Source organism: Xenopus laevis, chromosome 5L (genome assembly GCF_017654675.1).
Source record: "Xenopus laevis strain J_2021 chromosome 5L, Xenopus_laevis_v10.1, whole genome shotgun sequence".
Taxonomy (NCBI): Eukaryota; Metazoa; Chordata; class Amphibia; order Anura; family Pipidae; genus Xenopus; species Xenopus laevis.
This window is the reverse complement of record NC_054379.1, coordinates 4,395,471-4,417,618: the sequence shown is the minus strand read 5'-3', so window position 1 is coordinate 4,417,618 and position 22,148 is coordinate 4,395,471. Positions and strand designations below refer to the sequence as shown.

Here is a 22,148-nt window from a genome sequence, read left to right as displayed (position 1 = left end):
GTGGGACATGGGTTTTTACTATTGAGTGTTGTTCTTAGATCTACCAGGCAGCTGTTATCTTGTGTTAGGGAGCTGTTATCTGGTTACCTTCCCATTGTTCTTTTGTTTGGCTGCTGGGAGGAAAAAGGAAGGGGGGGTGATATCACTCCAACTTGCAGTACAGCAGTAAAGAGTGATTGAATTTTATCAGAGCACAAGTCACATGATTTGGGGCAGCTGGGAAATTGACAATATGTCTAGCCCCATGTCAGATTTCAAAATGAAATATAAAAAAATCTGTTTGCTCTTTTGAGAAATGGGTTTCAGTGCAGAATTCTGCTGGAGCTGATTCATTTTGAAAAATGATTTTTTTCCCATGACAGTATCCCTTTAAAAATGCCATGGCCTATGGTTAAAAAAACAGGTTCAATTAACATTTATAAATCTGTAGAAGCCAGTCCAATGCATTAATCAGGGGAAGGAATCCCTAGCACTGATCTCTTACTTTACGTTCCTAATATTCAGGCATTTCATAATTTCTAGGGCTTTTCTATACTAATGCCCTTTTCATGCAAGCCCTCAGGTAATACAGAACAACGAAGAGCATACGCTTGCTGGAATTCCCTATTCCCTAAAGTAATAATTGATAAAGGAGGGTCTAGAGTAGTGATGAGCACATTTTTTTGCTGGTCATGGATTCACGGCAAAGAAAAGATGCCCATTAACAAAAAGTTGTTAAGACAAAAAAGTCAGTACAATAAAAAATGCACATTGACTTTAATGCATTTGAAGTGAGGGGAAAAAAATTGTTGCTTATCAAAAAAAATTGACTTCAATGTATTTTGTGGATTTTTCGTCATTGCACAAATTTTTTAGCTGTTCCACCATCAAAATCAATACAATTTGATTGCTTATTTCTATAATAAAGCATTATATGTTACTTGTTTTGTGTAGGCAACTTAAACGTGTATATAATATTTTCAGACACCGGTAATTTTTGAGTGCAAGACCTTGATGAAAAAAACTGGGAAAGTCAGAACCCACATGCCCCTCCTGGGTTCCGTGTATATTATAAAAGTAAAACTTGTTAAAATAAACCAAAAAAATTATATAAAATATATACACAATATAAAACTGTTATATTTACACCCTTTGACTTCAGGGTTCTTTGATCCTGCCATGCAGCATGTTGCTAATGATATCCCCTTACCTGTCTTCTCCGGGTCAATGCAAAAAGTATTTAAAAAAATGGTGCTGTTTCTGGTGAAGATATCCTGGTCCTGAAATCATGTACAAAATCACAAGAGGTAGATCTTATACCAGAATACATATTAGTGAAGAATACTTGCTGAATTAAATAAATGGCAATAACACCAAGAAATTAAAAATATGTATTTAAACTTCAAGCACATTTGGGGCAAATGTGTCCATTTTTGAATGAGGGTTTTTTTTAAGCCATTTTTTCCCTAACAATCACAGTTTGAAAGTGGGGGGAAACCACAATAGGTAGAAGATGCCTTGAAATATAGGAGCAGCAAGAGTTTTTTTCTACACCAGGTTTAGCAATGCAATTAACTATTCTTCTTTTCAGACTTCCTTTCAGGTAAAACGATTGGCCTATATTTTTGTGAAGGATCTAGACAGAAGCTACAGCTTGATCAGCATCTTTTATTGTCAGCACCAATTCCATATTCCACCCCAGTGATCCAGAAAAAAGGGCATTCGTTGGAAGAAATCAGTATCAGGGTTTCAGTAGCCTGGAACTGTACGTAATTCCTCTTCAATTAACTTTTAACCATTTATTCTAAATGACTAGGGATCGTCTGGGAATCTTTGCAGAAGATTCAAGTAGAGGACTTACTTTTGAAATTGAAATTCACGAAACAAACAGACGAGTTTTATTGTAAGCTTCATATCTGGTTGGTGTCTGCACCTATTTTATACTCCTATAGGGTTTACTTCTCAGCGTCTAACCAAATACATATATTGTTAATGTATAAAAGCATATCAATGTAATGATATAAACTCACCAGAACCTGAGGGAACCTTCTCATTCATAAGCACAGTTGATACATTTTTCTTTTATGATTATGGAGAGTCATCATCGAACTCTCTACTGATGAGAACCTTTTATGCACATCTATATTTTGTCCTCCATTAGCTGATTGTGCCTTTTTATGTCAAACTTACAAATTTACAACCTATAATAAGTTTTCATTGAATCAAGTCATTTTTAGTACAATAGCTTTAGTGCTCAATGTCAAACAGTAATGCTGCTAATAGAGAGAATACAAATATATCTTTATCAAAGGGGGAATTCGGACTGTAAGATTATTTTTGTTACAATTTTCATAATAAAGGCAATTCATGCAACACACCGATCTCCTCCCCATGTTAAAACTTAAATGAACAAACACATTTTAAACCTCAGTTATAACTTACGTGCAATGCACCAATATATAGGGGCCGATTCATCAAGCTCGAGTGAAGGATTCGAAGTAAAAAAACTTCAAATTTCGAAGTATTTTTTGGGCTACTTCGACCATCGAATGGGCTACTTCGACCTTCGACTACGACTTTGAATCGAAGGATGCAAACTAAAAATCGTTCGACTATTCGACCATTCGATAGTCGAAGTACTGCCTCTTTAAAAAAAACTTCGACCCCCTACTTTGGCAGCTAAAAGCTACCGAAGTCAATGTTAGCCTATGGGGAAGGTCCCCATAGGCTTGCCTAAGTTTTTTTGATCGAAGGATATTCCTTCGATCTTGGATTTAAATCCTTCGAATCGTTCGATCGTAGCATTTGCGCTAAATCCTTCGACTTCGATATTCGAAGTCGAAGGATTTTAGTTCCTAGTCGAATATCGAGGGTTAATTAACCCTCGATATTCGACCCTTGATGAATCGGCCCCATAGTATTCATTTTAGCAAAGAACATGCATGTTCCATGGGTTGAGATGATGTCACATTTTGTACTAAATAACATCAAATTATTTTTATTGCATCAATTAAAGCAACCTGCTAGGGGAACACCGGAATTACCAACAAGTATAGACTTTCATTATTTCCAGGGTTCACTTATCAGTGTATAAGTGCTCATCAGAGCAGGTTAAAGGGGTGCATTGGTGTGCAAAGGAGCATGTATGGATGCAAGTATTTTTCTAAGGAGACTCCTCAATTTTTCCATCCAAATTAGTACTTTGAGCCTTATAGTCATTTGTAGGTCAATTTTTATTGTTGTCTATTGAGGGCCTCTAGTTTAAGGCATCGTGGACTTCCCATTGTTAAATGTAATTAGGATCCTACAATACAGGTATATCAAATTAGACATCTCTTGAGCAGAAGTAGGTCATATGAAAATGCAACACTTTTAACAAACTAGTATTTTACCCTGTTCTAGACAAAAAGTTAGCATACCTTTCGGCTGGTGTCATCATAAATGTAAAGGTTCACAGGAAAAGTACATTTGCCATGACATTTTATAAACCTGTCGGTAATTTTATTTTACAGATATTCTTTACTGTATACTGCATAACCTGATGCTTAACCACTATCTACTTTTGACAACAATTATTAAAAGAATGTCACTGTCATCATCCTGGTACATTTTAATCACCGTATAGCTTTCAAAATGCTCGACCTTTAAAAAAGTTAAAGAGCCCCAAAGTCTTTAATTCTCGCAATGCATGTTCTTCTTGAACTTGTTTTTAATAATTTAAAAAGCCACTAGGCATGTTAATGCTTGACTTCATGATTTGAAGTGATTTATTTACTTTAAATTTCTATTTACTGCACTTGAAATGAATTTCAGGATGTGCAACCTTTCGAAAAAGCACGGCCATTGTCTGGTTTAACCAAAGGGTTCTATGGAAATATCACTTCTTATCTTCTAGGTACAAACTGTAAAACAATTATGGAATCAATTATTTGAAACTCCTGTTATACAGAAAGTTCTGATTATGGGAAGGCCATCTCCCATATAGAGTCCATTTTAAGCAAAGAAATCTAATCTTTAAAAAATATTTCCTTTTCCTTTATAATAAAACAAATGTTATCTTATAATTGAGGGTAACTAAGCTATATAAAGCCATATTTGGTAACACAATCTTTTTGGGCTTATTTAATGTTTAAGTGGCCGATTCACTAAATTCGAGTGAAGGATTCGAAGTAAAAAAACTTCAAATTTCGAAGTATTTTTTGGGCCACTTCGACCATCGAATGGGCTACTTCGACCTTCGACTACGACTATGACTTCGAATCGAAGGATTCGAACTAATAATCCTTCGATCGTACGATCGCAGTATTTGCGCTAAATCCTTCGACTTCGATATTCGAAGTCGAAGGATTTTAATTCCTAGTCGAATATCGAGGGTTAATTAACCCTCGATATTCGACCCTTAGTGAATCAGCCCCTAAATAATTTTTAGCAGGCTTCTAGTATGGTGGAAATATCCCTTATCCGGAAAAAGCCCAGGTTCCATGCATTCTGGCTAATTGCTTTTATACTGATGTATTTTTGCTGAAACTATGGATCCTGTGTAGTGTAGTCATGGTTTTATCCACTGGTTCTACATCTGCTGATGGTAACTTGGCACTGCATAATCCCCAATAAGGGTGAAGGCCTGTATTTGGGAATCCAATCAAAATACTCCCCGGTGGGTGAGGTTCAGTCTATGGGGTATCCTATGTAAATGTAGGAGTGATACTGGATATTTCTACCCAGAATTTTTTCTGATTTGCATATAAAGGGGGGGGGCATCTCTTCAATTAACTGTTGTGGATCCCCTTCCCTGGCTCTACGTATGCTGATTGTAAAGCCTAAGCACAAAAAGGGGGCACACTTGGTCTGTAGTTAGGAATCTGATCAACATACTAATTTGGCTATGCTTTGAAACCCAGTGTGAGAGGTTCAGCCTCTGTGGTATTCCTTGGCAATTATTTCTACTTTACATATGAATGGGGATGAGAACTAAATTTCTTTTTTGTGGGTCCACTTCCATGGTTTCTCCTTTGCTGATTGGAAAAACCCAACAATACCCTGATGAGTTTATGATTAGCATACTAACCTAGCTGTGATTAAAACCCCATTGGTTCAAGCTTAGACTTTAGGGTATTCCATGTCAATGGACATTTTAGGAGCAATTCTGGGTTTCCTTCCCAGATTTCCTTCTGAAATAGATGAATGCTTTACATGATATAATCGGTAAATACGTAAATAACCATTGTTTAGCTTTTATTATCACTTAAGCTCTAACATTTCAGACACTATTGTTTTCTTAAATTTTCCAGTCTAATTTTAATTGTCTAATTTTCTTCGTCTTGACAAGGGCTGTTTGTGTTAATAAACTGTATGTTGTGCATTTTAACAGTATTCAAAATGGCTGCCTAAGGACAAACTCATTATTGTAAAACAGTTATTGTCTCATTTGGGATAACTGGTCCGAAGCATAATGAGATTCATTTGAATGTTTTGTGCTCAAAAGATGAGGTACAATTAAAATGCAATATTTACCTGTTATTTGCAAGAAACACTGCCAAAAATGAGATAATCAAGAAAGTATTATCATGTTTAATATATATTTAATATTTTATAGGGGAACATTGGCAGAAAATATGCTGCCGATCAGCTGGACAATTCTGACATATCAAGGATAGACACATTTATAGATAAAATATTTAACTGACACCATTGCCTATCCAAAATGTAAATAAAGTAACTCAGTTTCCCTACAAAAGATCTTGGATACAATATCCTATTCTGATATGGTAACATAAATTGTCCCAGAGATCTAGATTTTCAAACTGTTGCTATCAACTGCTGGCTATTGTATGAGACTAAGGGGCCGATTCACTAAGGGTCGAATATCGAGGGTTAATTAACCCTCGATATTCGACTAGGAATTAAAATCCTTCGACTTCCAATATCGAAGTCGAAGGATTTAGAGCAGATAGTTCGATCGAACGATCGAAGGATAATTCCTTCGATCGAACGATTAAATCCTTCGAATCGAACAATTCGAAGGATTTAAATCCAATGATCGAAGGAATATCCTTCGATCAAAAAAAGTTAGGCAAGCCTATGGGGACCTTCCCCATAGGCTAACATTGACTTCGGTAGCTTTTAGATGGCGAACTAGGGGGTCGAAGTTCTTTTTAAAGAGACAGTACTTCAACTATCGAATGGTCGAATAGTCGAACGATTTTTACTACGAATCCTTCGATTCGAAGTCGTAGTCGAAGGTCAAAGTAGCCCATTCGATGGTCGAAGTAGCCCCAAAAAAACTTAGAAATCCAAAGTTTTTTACCTACGAATCCTTCACCCGAAGTTAGTGAATCGACCCCAAGAAAATTACAAATTTGTGAAAAGTTTTTTTTAGCAAGATTTAAGTGATCCATCAGTGACTTGAAAAAAGATGATATTTTTTCTTCTGTTTGGCAATTTCTTAGTACTTCTAAAAGGTAAATGAACAGTTATTGCTGACACCAACATTACCTACTGTGTTACTGTGTACATAGAGTAGATGAATAAGTAAGTGGTAAATTCAATTTGGTTGTTGAAAAGAGGACCTTATATGGGCCACGTGGTCTCACTTCAGTAGTAAGATGGCTTGCAATGGATAAACTAGCTGGTGGCTCCACTGTCTACTGACAACTAGTTAGTGAACTGTTTATCTGTTTAAACTCAGGATCTGGCGGAAGCCATATTGTATGCCAATGGCGTAAATTAAAAGTTACTGCTTGAGCAAAGTATCAGTCCATTGACCTGCACACTAATTCCACTGCAGATCCATCTTTACTAATGTAGATATTGAAATGAATACTGAGATAGGTCACTTGTTTGTTGACCTAGCCAAGCCAAATATCCCTTATTAATGCTATTCAATAGAGGCATTTAAGTCCAAACATGTTCCTTACATAGGAATTGCTACTATGCAATTGAGTGCCCAACTCACATGCACCCATCATTATGCTGGAGTTATGGGAAAAACAATTGGGTACATTTATCAAAGAGTGAAGTTCCGCCACTAGAGTGAAATTCCGCAGCTCTTAATTCCTTGCTATGGGATTTTGAAAGGCATATTTATCAATGGGTGAAAGTTCACCCTTTGATAAATACGCCTATAAAAATCCCATAGAAATGAATGGAGAGTGGCGGAATTTCACTCTAGTGGCGGAACTTCACTATTAACTTGACTCTTTGATAAATATACCCCACTGAGTTATGTGTTATAAAAAAGCCAATTGTTTTCAGAATTGTATTTTGTGCTCCGTTTAATGACAATTTTACATTTAAATCTAATGTGTTGTAAATCTGTATAATATTCAGTTGTAAATGAGCCCTATGGTACTGTATTCCAAGAAACTTAGGACATAAGAACTCTGTGACTACTTTATATAAAAAAAAACAGAATACAAAAGATATTTCACAAATGTCTGAACCTCATTATGTATAAACTATTGGTCTTAATCACACTTTAGAGAACCTCTATGTACTTGCAGTTATCCTTAGCAAATTTAATTGGACCTCCCATTCCTCAGTATTAAATATAAAATACTTTTGGCATGGGATTCATATAGTAGAACTGTATTTTCCAAAGAACTTCAATTACAGAGACAACCACTTCTAAGAGTATTTTTGCATTTCTTTAATTAGGTTTTGTTCCCAGACTGTCATTTATGATATTTCTCTTGATATTGCTTTGTTACCCTTTTAACCTAGTGTTAATTACATTTTTTTATAGTAATATGATTCTGAAAATTGGGTTTGGCATAAGGCGGAATCCATGGATTTCTAATTTTATAGATCTGAAGTGTTATACATGCATTTATTTTCTCTATACAGCTATTTAGTATTTCATGGTGGAGTTATGTTTCATGAATTTTTCACTTAAATGGTCACTAACCTATAGTAGTGTACACCAACATAAATGCTCTGTATATGTGCATGTGTATACACAGATGGGGCACAGTTTAGTTTATCTGTCTCCCAATGCCCACATTCATTGTAGTGTAAGTGTGTGAGTAGTACAACAGCTCTATTGCTGAACCCTTTCCTAGTCATAAATAGATGAAGCTGTTCTGCAGCACACAGTCAATGCAAAGAACACTGAAATTGTAGACATACAGGCAAACAGACATATGTTTCATATCCTACAATAGAAAACAATAGCTACTAATAGCGACTGCTGCACAGCGGGGGATGCCAGTGCCATCTTTGGAGTGATGATGTGTGTATTTAAAGGAGAAGGAAAGGTTAAAACTAAGCAAGCTTTATCATAAAGGTCTAAATAAATACTCCAGTAAACCCTCAAAGTAATGCTGCTCTGAGTCCTCTGTCAAAGGAAACAGCACATTTCTTTCCTTCTATTGTGTACTCATGGGCTTCTGTATCAGACTTCCTGTTTTCAGCTTAAACCTCCAGGGCTAGGGCTTGAGCATGCTCAGTTTGTTCCTCTCCCCTCCCTGCTGTAATCTGAGCCCAGAGCTATGAGTGAGCAGGGAGAGACTCAGGCAGGAAGTGATGTCACACCAAGCTAATATGGCAGCTGCTATCCTAAACAGAGAGAGTTTTTAGAGCTGTTTACTCAGCATAAAGCATTCTACAGAATATCTATAGTTTACAGCTTGCACTATTGTGACTAATATATTGGCAATAATCTAGTAGATTTCCTTCTCCTTTAAACACCATTGATGCCAATGCCATTGTCTGATTATAGGTCACTGTTAACTTGTTTTTGTTACGATTCTCATTGTGTGAGTTTGTATTCTGAACTATCCATACCTGATCTGTACTTTGACTTAGACTAAGGGGCCCATTTACTTAGCTCGAGTGAAGGAATAGAGGAAAAATAGTTTGAATTTTGAATGTTTTTTTTGGCTACTTCGACCATCGAATGGGCTACTTCGACTACGACCTACGACTTCGAATCGAATCATCGAATCAATGTTAGCCCATGGGGAAGGTTCCCATAGGCTTTGGTAGCTTTTTTAGGTCGAAGAAAAATCATTCGATCAATGGATTAAAATCCTTCGAAGGATTCGAAGGATTTAATCGTTTGATCGAACGAATAGCGCTAAATTCTTCGACTTCGATATTCGAAGTCGAAGGATTTAACTTCGACAGTCGAATATTGAGGGTTAATTAACCCTCGATATTCGAACTTAAGTAAATTTGCCCCTAAATCTCTATTTGTTATTTTGTATTGGACTTGATTAAAGAGCACAGAAAGAGCAAAGCCTATCCTTCCAGTAATAGACTTGCCTTGACCCAGTCCTCTTCCTCAGTTCTAACTAAACTCTTGGCAGCCACTGGCCTTGCTAGTAAGATCGGGCTAACCTACAAGCTGACACCAATTGCAAAGTTCTACCATGGTAGCCATAGATTAAAATGTAGAAAAGTGACAGCCGGAAAAAGGTATCCAGTCTTTTACATTTACCAATTACACAGGAGCAAATGTATGAAATATTGAGCTGGGAAATGCAGATCCCATTTAATAAAACTTTCATTACGGTCAAGAAAATAATTCTGACAGTCAGAAAAGTGTTAATAAATTGACATAGGTAGCATGTTTGGTGGGTCAGTTCTTCAAAAAGTGTTTCAACTGCTTTGAGTAATCAAACACAATTTTATGCGGGTGTTACCACTCAGGGGGTTATTTACTAAACTCTGAATCTCATTACTTTATTAAAAAGTAACTCCCATGCCCGATTTGACCTTATTTATTATTTAAAAAACTCAAATTAATCTCATAGGGAAACAAATTGAGAGAAAATCCAAATCAACCGATTCTTTTCAGGTTTTTGCCTGAAAAAATCATACTATTCGGGGTTTTCGATCGGTTTTATCAAGTTTTCCCCTGATCTAATTAAATTGTGCTTTTTTTAACATTAAATAAGGTCAGATTGTGAATTATAGTTTGGTCAGACTTTTTTATTTTAAAAAATTAGAAAAATGTGCATTTTGATAAATAACCCCCTATATATTTGAAGGTTTATATCCAAGAGTGAATGGTGCTTTCATGTGCTGCATATTGTAACACAACACCTCAATACAGAAGTGCAACAATTCAATAAACGTACAGTCCATTTCCCCCTTTCAAAGGATATTAGTCATTTCTGTTAATCATTTTAAATACGTTAAACAACTATATTTCACATATTTGAACATTTCAAAAATGATAAAATATCTAGTAAATGTATAAAAGGTTTTAATACAACAAGGTCCCCTGTATTGACGTAACTCTTTACATATTGAGTCTTTGGAAATACATTTCTGCATGCTTTCATTAAACTATAGTTTGTAGATTATTAATACATGTCTATATTATGTATAAATAAATACGATGATGTCAAAAGAGCAACTATTTCTCTTAATCTTATGTTAATCTTATGCAGTGAAGTCACTAATGCCGTTTATCCCTTACAGACAACAGGAGTCATTGACTTGAAACACACTCAAAAAGGGATAAACAGCATGACTTATTTGGCTACTTAAAAAAACCTTTGATAACTAAAAATAAAATCCTAAAAAAAAAAATCTATGGAAGTGATTTCTTTGCGTTCAGTACAAACTGGTGAATTTTTATCACAATTGTCACAGTTGTAAAAAAATGGGATTGTAACTTTTCATTTTCATCAACACATATATATCATATTAGAGCAAGGCAAAGGAAATAAGAAATGTTGAATAGTCACTTACTGGAATTACAGTTAATCCTGATACAGTCTAGATAGGGAAGAATAGATGAGAAATGAAAATTTATCCTTCAAGGTATTAGCTGCAGACATCCAATAAAATTACAGTCCACCCTTCCGGGGACAGACACATGCACCGTGGCCATTATCTCTCTATTAAATCACAGCTACTATGAACAAATTCGTAAGTTCAAATATATCCATTATTATGGCCATTGCAAACAGTACTACATGGAAACAAATCCAAAGGGAAACTAATGTCTATCTGAGATGTAAGATCAAGATAGGAGGCAACGTTTTCCCCATATGTGCAAGAACAGATAAATATTGAAAAATAAACGTTTGCTCCGTCACAATGGGGTATAGAGCCCACCAATCTAGGATCTGCCATCTTTGAAGGCAATGATCAACCTCAAGGGCTTAAACAGAACTGTGGGGCAAACTTGTGTATGGCAACATAATTATTACCATTTATTTATAAAGCTGAAAAATTATCAAAATATAAAGATCCATTATTATATATCAATATATCTACATCCACTCAACATCTATCTACATACCTCTAGCACTATAAATCCCTTTTTTTAAGTGGAAAAATGATGGTGTTTATGTATGTATGTGTGAACCTGAGTGGTTGTACTCACTGGACCTCATATGAAGTGTCTGGGTCTAGTGAAATGGAAAGTCCAAACCCAATTTGACACAGTTAAAGGGATCTACACCTTCCATAAAAGTGTCCTATTGAGCTCCCTAGTTCTCTAAAGTAGATGGCCAAAAACTCAATTGAAGCTACGAGAGAAAACACCAACGAGAATGCAGATTACCAGCTTTATTTTAGTCACCTTGCTGGCATCTTACATATGGAGACTGTTGTTTAAATTTGGCTTCAATAAATTACACTCTTATAAATGTGAGATGACATACTACTGTTTAATTGTTTTATGATAGAAATCTGTGTTTAAAGATTTCTTTTCCAGAAGAACAAGATGGAGCTAGATTTGAACAGACCAAATAGGATCTCATTAGAGGATTTTTTAGTATTTTAATTGTGTGCAGGAGACAACCCCAATGTTGCTGCACCTAGCATTGGCAATTTGTAGTCCTTAATCTATTTAGTAAAGTGAGGTAGAGCAATAGTGCTTTGATCCCTCTTCATTGAACTTCAGTTTGCTCAAGGATTTGGCGATGGACCAAATTGTTTCAAGAAAACTGTGTTAACATGTATTTACTGAATGAAATTCTAACTGAATCCAATTTTTTATCTCCATTAAAATAGAAAACAAATGTATATAATAAATGTATAGAATAATGGGAGGCTGAGAAAGCCTTGATTTGTTGATCTGCAACTGTGTAGCTCTGAATGGAGTAAGGCATCAGCTTAATTTTTAAAGTCTTTAGAAAAAACATGTTTAATGAATTGTTATACTTTTTCCTTTTGATGCACCTAAAGGGTAGATGCATTCTAAAAACCAAGATTTTGTTTCCATATAGCAGAGTCTGTCATGTGTCGTCAACCGCATCAGAAAAGTGGTGGCAGACAGTCTGGGACCAAAACATGCACAAAACCTCTTCCCACAGAATGTGCTTTCATTTTGGGTCTAGAACAGTTTCCTTTTGAAAGGGAATTCCCTTCATGGAACCAGTAGAGGGAGGCAGAGTAGTATTTCTCATGAGTTTTCTCTCTTTTACATTAGAATGGATTAATCAATGTTCGTCCTCACAATGAAATTTACTAGCTTTTCGGTGCTATAAATCATTCATTTCATGATTCATTTTAATGCCAATATATTACTACACATTCTCTTTTTGCCTCTAATAAAAGAAGAGGATGTGGTGATTTCAAAGTGGGGGTGTCATCTCTTGACATATAACTCTTACTGACCTAGGAAAAAAACTATTTGTTAAGGGCCCTTAAGGTTGACGGTTTACATGTGTGGGTCCTTAAACAGAACATGTCAATTTCCAGCTCCCTTGTAACAAATACACACACAATCTTGTTGGGTCTCTCTGCTTCAGAAGCATTCTTTCTGTGGAAGAGTTTGTGGGAATTGTATTCACCAGACTGTTTGCTAAGGGTCGCAGACCTTGGGCATTGAAGGTTTATGTTATATTGGACACACAAAAGAATTGCAACCACAAAACAAAAGATATTTAAAAAAAAGATTTTAGTATAAAAATGATTAAAAAGGAGAAGTTTCTGTAATACAGGACAGTAATAATGACATTTTGGAAGCAAGATTACATTTTTGTTTAAGAATGGGAACCTCTTGGACTTTCCTGCATCATTCCAAGGTACATGGAAAAAATGCTGGGAACAGTAACTCATAGCCACTTGAAATATGCAATGTTCATGTGTCTAGTGTAAACCCACCTTGAGAAATGAGCTGATGCATTTAAAAATTGAACACTGCAGGGTAGTTGGCCTAAAAGCTGATTAAAAGGATCTTAAAGTGGTCAGCATATTACCTTGACCACCAATCTTAAATATTTCCAATTAATGTTATCTAAGTTCCATACTATAATTTTTTTTCCAAGGAAATGTAGATATGTGTTGACCATCTCAGCTTCTCTTTTTAACCATATTGTGAGTCATACATTGGCCAAGCAGAAAAATAACAGAAAAGCAGCAAAACAGAAGGACTAGAAATGAGAGAAGTCAGGCAAAAAGAAAAACATGGGCTTGTGGACAATCATTTAGTCTACTCCGATGAATGTTACCTAGATTAACAGTTAGTTTCACTCTTCCTGCATCCAGCTCCAGACGCAGAGTGTCAGCAGACTCCCTGGAAGTGGTGGCCATCAGTATACCGTAACCTCGCTGAGAGCAGAATCTCAAGGAGACATCTTCTGCCTCGGTATGCATAACCACGGGCAGCTGGATCTTCATGAACTTACTTCCATCATAGCTTACCATAGTTGCCTCTGTGGGGGTGAAACAAATATTATTTAGTTGTACAGTAAAATGCTAATGATAAAAATGTCATACATTTCTCTGGAATGGCTGTTTTTTCAGTTCTAAACTTCTCAAGAGCTCAGAAATGACCAGGCTATTCGCATCAATAGATCAATAGGGCATGGTAGCATTTTTTGTATATCAATTCAGGGCTGTGAAAGTATAAGGAGGACTAAATCGTGATGGGGACGTAACATACTTTTTCAAAATGATTTCCCAGTGATATGATGGACTCTCTACTCCCTCTTTTTAGTTCACGTAAAATAATAAAATAATTATATATTTATCAGTTATTGTTTAATGTATAGTATATTGATATTTATGAGATGGATATGCCCTTCACTCAAATATGCCATGTATGTATATGTGTGTATCACTGAAGGGGTTAATGTTTTTATGGCGGTGTGTCTTTTATACCTTTTGACGTGGACTAATGGCTTTGAGGAAGTGGCCATAGAAACAAAACACGTCAATCATGAAGTTTCGATGTGTGCTCCATGATTTTATCAATTATTTAATAAAGGGATGTTTTAAGTGCCCAGCTGGTGCTCTGTGTGAAAAGACTTTTCTCTATTGAATTACACATTCCAGGGGGCAGTTTTATGCTTATCAGCACAGCGAGTGAGCATGTATTGACTCAAGAGTGCTTCCTTATTGCAGGTTAGCATTTTTTTGTATAAAATATTTCAATCAGGAGACTTACTTGAGTATATTTAGTATAAGAGAAGATACCAAAAGCCTATTAGAGTTATAGCAAAGGGACCAAATAATTAATATGTATATTCATATAAGACTGATAAGGCTGAAGACAGAAGCCTACCAACCATGACTTGACCCAATGGCTTCCAGTCTCCTGACATTTTCACTTGACACATAATTGTTGAATTTTTTATCACTAAGGTAGCTTATTGATAAAGTACTTAAATTCACTATTTCTGCTGAATATGATTTTAATTCCATATCAGCAAGGGGAGTAGAACATAAAACTCCAGCAATATTTAACAAGCACGATTGGCAAGAATACAGAGCATCCAGCATAAATATAGAAGCTGTCAGTTTCCAAAATTGATAAGAGAAGATAGATTGCAAAGCATAAAATACAAGCCAAACCCAAGGCAGGGAAGATAGAAGAATGAAAGTAGCACTTTTAATATCTATTTACTTGTATGACCAGAGAATTCCAGGCAATCCAAACCCCCCAAAAAGACCTTAAAATCCTCCTACCAGTGAGACGTGCCTAACAAGAGACAATGAGCAGTAAAACATGCAAACAGAATGATCCACAAATGGAACTGCAGATTGGAATTTTTTATGTGAAGTCATTATATAATCAAGTTATTTTGACAAATGTTTTATACAGTCGCAAAAGCTTTTCTCGAGACATTAATTTGCTAATAACGCTAGCCTCCATTTAATCCTACATGAACAACTGTATATAATCAATTAAATGGAGAACATATATCCCATTACTAATGGCTGTTTTTATAACGGTGTACAAAATGATTTATGCCACAAAACTGTAAAAAAAAAAAAAAAACAGTATACGATAGGAATATTTATAAAGCTCAGCTCCTTTCTTTACTTGGGAATTATTGTCATTCAAAATCCATTAGAAAGACCAAATCTAAAAAGATATGGGTTTACCAATCATTTTTTTAAGTATGTCTCCTACTGTCAATTACATCATTCTATTTGCATGTTTGAATGTTTGAATGTTTGAATGTTTGAATGCATCAGTGTATTACTTTAGGGGTTGGATGGCCTTTTAGCAATTGAGGGAATACAGGGATATGGGAGATAGCTCATAGTACAAGTTGATCCAGGGACTGGTACCATTGCCATTTGGAGTCAGGGAGGAATTTTCCCCCTCTGAGGCATATTGGAGAGGGTTCATAGGGGTTTTTCGCCTTCCTCTGGATCAACTAGCAGGTAGGAAGGTTAAAATATACGTAGTTAAAAGGTTGAACTTGATGACGTGTCTTTTTCAACCTAACTTACTATGTTACTATGTAACTATACTTATGTTCCTGTTGTGTAACCCATCCAAATCAGTGGGGTAAATTCGTCTACCATTTGAGTAACTTAGAATCTTAGCGGGTTAATTATCAAAGGTTGAGTTTGTGAGATTTATTTATGAAACCCCTGAATGTAAAAAAACGCAATTGAATGCAATTGGGGAAAAAACTTGAATACCTCATATTTATTGAGTTTTTAGGCTAAAAACTCTAATACCTAGAATTTATCGAGTTTTTAGCACAAACCAGCGTAAAACAAAAATATCATGGAAAGGCAAAAAACATCTTTAAATGGTCAAAGGGACCTCTGCCATTGATGTCTACATGACCTTGGCAGGTTTAAGCTGGAGTATTTTCAGATTCAGCCTTTTAGCAGCTTCGGGCATTATATATATCTAAAAAAAATGCACGTTTTTTTGTGGCATTACCAAAAACTTTAATTTTTCTAGAAAACACAACTCAACCTTTAATAAATAACCCCCTTAATGTGTGTGTGTGGAATATTTCTTCTCTGCATGAAGTGTTGGACACTGGACTGGAGGTTACTGGACCTACCATGCAATGGAGGGGGTACATTAAAAATATTTAATATTCAAGGCCTTTTAGGTTGTTGCATTTGAACTATAGTTGCTGGGATCATGAGATTAAGGGTTCAAAAACAGCTGGAGTAATGCAGATCTGAAAGCCCTAATGTAAATACTAAAAATATTTAACAACTGCAGGATAATATAAGGTGTCCCATGTACTTTTGTTTTACTGGTGCTAGGGCCCCAGTGCATATGTCCACAGCTCAAAGTGGCCCTCTCAACTTAGATAAGTAGTTGTCAAACATTTCTAGTTCAAGTCCCATTTGGAGGTCAACCCTATGATGAGGATTTTTTTACCTTATCATAAAGTTGTATGGTCCCAGTGTTCCAGAAACTCTATTTGACCAAGTATCTCTATGGGCAATCCCTGTAAATCTCAGTCTAAAACTAAGGCTCTGGCACTGCTCTAGCCCTCCAGGATGGAGGCTCCACAGCATGGGAGGCTACTGATTTATAAAGATTGACTAAACATTTTTCATTTGTCTGAGCAAATGGAACATGTTTGCTTTGTCTGAGCAATTTCCTTGGTCTTAATGAAAAAGCTGTATTTAAAAAAAGTCACCTTTAAGCAAATGTACTATGTGGCATAAAAATATACAATAAAAGATCAGCTAAATGTCAATATATTCAGATTTTTTTTCTATGCATGATATTTTATTACATTCCCCCTTATTGTTTACAAAATTGGTTTGGGGGTAACTTTTAGGGCTCCCCTAACCTTTTGCCACCACCACCTCCACCCAACACCTGCATCTCCAATTGCTTTTGTCTGTCTGCAACTGGACTGAATTAAGTGCCCTGCATGTGGCACATTGATGTATATTGGAACATGCAACCTTGTTTGGTAAAGGTAAGGAGATGAGAGTTCCACTCTACAAATGCAGTTGACCTCATTTTTAAGTACATGAATTTCTCCTCATTTTTATCTTGCACTACAGTATATGGTGACTACTCAGTGCAATATATGAATTGTTTGTCCGTTAAGTGTTTCACTGCCATTCCTACCTGCAAAAGTTTTTGCCTAAAGATAGTCTCATACTGTGATCAACAATAACGTCTGAGCCAAATTATATTGATGTGACATCTGCCATTCCATCTGTGCTTTTCATAAAAAAATTCCAACTAGTCCTGAGATTATGCTGAGGTTTTGTGTTCCTTGTCTAATCAGGGAAAGATCATAAAGCCCAAATAAATCATGTTTTCTTTATAAAAGAAGAGCTAAAATAATACAAGTACATATTGTTACTTCTAATAAATATCTTGTGTTCTAATTCAAGTTAAGCTGGATTTAAGAAAGGACAAGACATGTCCAGATCTGGCATCTGCCAGGAGCTTTTCTATTACATACAAATGAAGAAAAATTTTCTAAGCTTGGTTAGTGCCTAGGGCAAGGGGTTTGTATCTGCTTTTGACACCAATGGGGTTCACTAACTGCCGTGAACTGTTGGTGAACACGTGGGTTAGTTAATGGAGCTACTGGCAGGTATAGTGATGGGGTAGCTCAAGAGTTTTTCAGCACCCATAAACTTAATTGCATTGGTAACTATGTGGAAGTATAGACACAGGCACTTTAATTGATTATATCAATATGGGCTCTCCATTGTATCTCCATTGTATCCATTTTGGAGATCCCACACTGGGAGGTAAGTTCTTAATGACCTCACATTTCAACATGTACTTGTACATTAATATACAGTAGCTGATAAAGTACAGCAAGTCAACAATATTTTTTAATACAGTTTTAAATCTCTTTATGATTAATGAATTTACATTAATCCTGGGTCAACTCATGATTTTGAATGATTCACAGTCCAGCAAACTCTACAGATCAAATGGTATATACTGTAAGTACGGCAAGCATAAGGCCATCTTGGAGAAAATGGCAGTTAATAGCATGAGAATGCATCGTTACTAAATATTCCAATGTTCAGTCCAATCTATAGCAAAAAGGTCAACCTATTTCTCAATGAATCTTTGTAGCAAACCATTCAATCAGCAGCCTGCAGAGCCATATTCTAAGCTACATTTAAAAAAGGACAATGAAATGCTTCTGTATGAAGCCTAGTAAATCCGTTTGTTTACCTTAATAATATTTAATAGGATTATAACCTATAGATGCTTTTATGATTGTATAACCAGTTATTGCATGAGTTAAACTCACCACGGGAAACATGTTCAAACTGACAATTATTTCAGAATTTAGTAAGAAATCCTCTCTCAAAGGCATTTACTCATGAAAGGCTCCAATCCAGAAACCTGATGCCAGATATCCTATAGTGAACTGACTTTGAACTTCATTGCAGCACAATAAATTCCACATTTAAAAAAAAAGGGAGAAGAAACAAAATCTTATCAAATAAGGATTTCTAGAGCAGCTTTTATTTTGTATAGTGGCAGAATATGCAGAATATGCTTGACTAGATAGCTGAACAGTCTGGGTTTGATTGATGTGTTTTTCTATTTTGCATCAGAAGCAATTCCAAGATTTTGCATGCCTTAATCATATGTCATATTCTGTATCGCAAAAAGAAAGAAGACTAAGCTTCATCATGTCTTTAGGTCTAATTGCATCTCTCAGGGTAATAGGGATAAGACATAGAATAATACTTATTCTAATAATTTCCTATCTCTCCTTGTCTATCTCCTGTCCATCATTGCTCCTCCTACTTCTTCACTGTAATGAAATAGATCATGATCAAGTGTGTATACCAAAACTGGTATTTAATACTGTAACGTTATGATCATTACAATTGCGACGTCAGTGGAAGTGATGCAGCAACATGTATAGAATGCTAATTTCTGCAGACAACTGAAGTAGGTAATTAATATTTTGGTAACCATAATTTAGGCAGGTGACGCATGGATGTTGATGAAATGACGTCCATCGCCCTAACTTGTTCTGTATCTATAACAAAATGTTCATTTCCATATTTCCATGATACTCTATGGAGAAGTGTGTTAGCTTTTATATGGGCTTGGAGGAGGGGTCAAGTCAAGGATGTTCTTGAAGGAAGGATCTTTGAAAAGGTAAAATTAGTTCAAACTGCAACGGGTAGCTGGCTAGTTTACCTCCATGATTGAGTGAAATGGTGACCTTATACTGTATTTGTATACCTTATAAGTATGGATTCAGCCTTGATTAGAATAGACTGAACACCCAGGCACTATTTGACCTTACCTAAAAACCATGTACTAAATATAAAATGCAATTACCACAATTCTTTTTGGATGAAAAGTAGATGGGTGGCTAACATACAGGTACAAATTGGAAGGGAAAAAGTGCACAAGGTAAAGGCATTGTGCAATAGGTACCAGGATAAGACTAATGTGCTAGTGCTCCAAAAAGGTAGACTCTTCTTGTTTTTTAAGAGATTAAGAGGATGGAACACACAGTGAGACAAATAACAAATGAAGAAATGTAATGAGGAGCAGAGGAGAGAAGGGCTTTGAAAGTAGTATTTTATAAGCTATCCTCTGCTTAACAGGCAGCCATGCTAAGTTGCTTTAGTTGGGGTTGGACAGGTTCCCTCTTGGGAGAGGGCAGGAAGATCCTTATAGGGGAGTTTAAGATTGATGGCAGGGGTGAGAGGTGGGAGTCAGGAAGACCAGTTAGTAGGAGATTGAAATAGTCTAAATGGGATAGGATATGGGCATGTACATAAATTAATAATACAGGGTGGTATTAAGCCTTTAGCATACTGTACAATGTATAATGTACGGCACATAAAATTGAAATCACTAACAAACTTTCTTGCTCACTGCCCATAATGAAGCCTTGATTGATTCATTCTTCCCCCTACTATCACAGCCCAAACACAATTGTAATACACAACTGCTCCCAATGTGAGCGCCACTACAAACAGAGCTACAGCTAATCACTATATTTTCCTGATCGGAAATGTCTAACCAACACTTCACAAGAAGGGGGATTTAAACTAGTGATCTCCACACCCATACAATCCATATCTAAACTATAGGGCTCATTTACAAACCCTTTTTTTATGTAAACAAAAACTACATCTAGATACTAATCACCATATTTGTATCTCCAATGTGCACTTCTTATTTCCATCATTCTGACATTCTATTGGTTGCCTTCTAAGTAGGTTCCACTGCAACATGCCTGTGATGTACCAATTTGAAAGACATTTTTTCTGTTAGGCTAATTAAGGTTCAATATATGACACACAACTCTCTTAATGTCCCTTCTGTTGTCTAGAGTCAATAATGGCATTCACATCCAATTCAATTGGCACATTGTGCAACCCTGGAATTGCTGCCAGGTCTAGTAATCTATTAATAGTAGTCCAGGGTTCCCTTGTGTCCAACTGTGAGAACTTTATCATAGAAATCTGGACGGGTGTATTGTCAGTTGCCACAGGTTGCTAAGGAGCACATATGGATGCAAGTAACTGTGAATTTTTGTATCCATTGCGTTGTATTGCAGTTTAAGTTGCACTTATAAATGATCCTTTTTTTTTACCCAATTGGAGTCTATGGGTGTCATTTTTGCGGAAAAACTTGGCAAAAAAACATGTCACTACACATGCACAATTGTGTGTTACCGCCTATAGCATCCTAGGAGGCGGAAGTGATGACACATGCCTACCCTGTCCACAGATTCTGGCATGTTACAGATTTTGGCACTGATATTCTTGACTTAGAATGTTTTTTTTAATAAAGTTTTTACCATTCTTTCTGCACTTTTTGCACCGATGAAGATCCTTTAGGGGTCAAAACATGTAAGTTTTTTTTTTCACTATGTAACTAAAAATGTTTTATTTAACATACTTTTATTCTTTGATCCATAAGTGTGCAGTCCTTTATATGTGATAGTTCCCTTTACAATATCACTTAGGGGCAGAATTATCAAGGGTCGAATTTCGAATTCAAAAAACTTTGAAATTCGAATAAAAAAAGACCAACCAAAATTTATCAGAAAAATCTAAGTTTTTTTTTTTTTTTCGGGTGAATAGGCCGTTTTCATTCGATTTCGAATCGTATGAATCAAATTAACATCGTATTTGATCTAATTTGATTCAAAGCTTTTTCAAGAAAAAAGTAAGATTTTCCACCAATTGACTCCAAATAGGTTCTAGGAGGTCCCCCATAGGCTAAAACAACAATTCGGCAGGTTTTAGATGGCAAATGGTTGAAGTTGAATTTTAAAAGAGACAGTACAATTTTTTTCAAATTCGAATGGAATTTGGATTATTCCTAGTCGAAGTACAGAAAAAATATCTCCATTTTTTAAAAAAATTTTGAAAAAATTTTAATTCTAATTTTCACTTCGACCCTTGATAAATCTGGCCCTAGATATTACCATTGAAGGAAGTTGAGTAGTCTAGTGGGCCACAGACCTCATACTTGTCACTTGAAGATCTAAGGACAGTTTCAAGTAGGCAAGAACAATATTTATTTAAGTTATGTGAGTCTAGCAACTACAAATGCTACAATGACTTCACAAAGCCCATGCCACATACAGTACCATTCCAAAAAGATCTACAGGGAATATTGTTCTTTATCGTCTGTGTAACAGCTGCATTTCCACCCAGGATAGGTATTAGCACCAGGACAGGTACTGTATTATGACTGTAACAATCTAAAACCACAGGAGATTGATTTTATAACTTACAATACCTTAAGGGCTGAACAAAATTATAGCTTTATAGAGCTCTTTATACCATTAACTTTAACATATTTTTTCATACTTTTAATACGTGCTGATGTGCATAATTTAAGGGTATTATACATTTATTGAATACAAGAATATCAAGGTTTTTACTGTGGATTAATATAGCACATCACATACTTTTGTAATGTGATGCCTTGAAGGGAAATAGCTTAAAGGGTGATATTCTATTGGAAGAGACAATGTGTGGATGTGTGCAGCAATTGATTCATAGTAAAATACAGA

General features: G+C 35.8%; 1 protein-coding gene across 27 annotated transcripts in view; it reads right to left on the bottom strand.

Annotated features, from left to right (window-relative positions):
• The window catches only part of LOC108716082 (neurexin-1), an 861,870-nt gene that overhangs the window by 460,495 nt on the left and 379,227 nt on the right, over positions 1 to 22,148 (bottom strand). For 18 of the 27 annotated variants that reach the window (XM_041562467.1, XM_041562483.1, XM_041562451.1 and 15 more), the window contains 2 exons: positions 13,395 to 13,598; positions 10,681 to 10,707 (listed from right to left, as the gene is read on the bottom strand). In XM_041562467.1, the coding sequence (XP_041418401.1) occupies positions 10,681 to 10,707; positions 13,395 to 13,598 (231 nt within the window). The remainder of the gene's footprint in view (positions 1 to 10,680; positions 10,708 to 13,394; positions 13,599 to 22,148) is intronic. The other 9 variants (XM_041562470.1, XM_041562473.1, XM_041562482.1 and 6 more) reach the window with 1 other exon arrangement.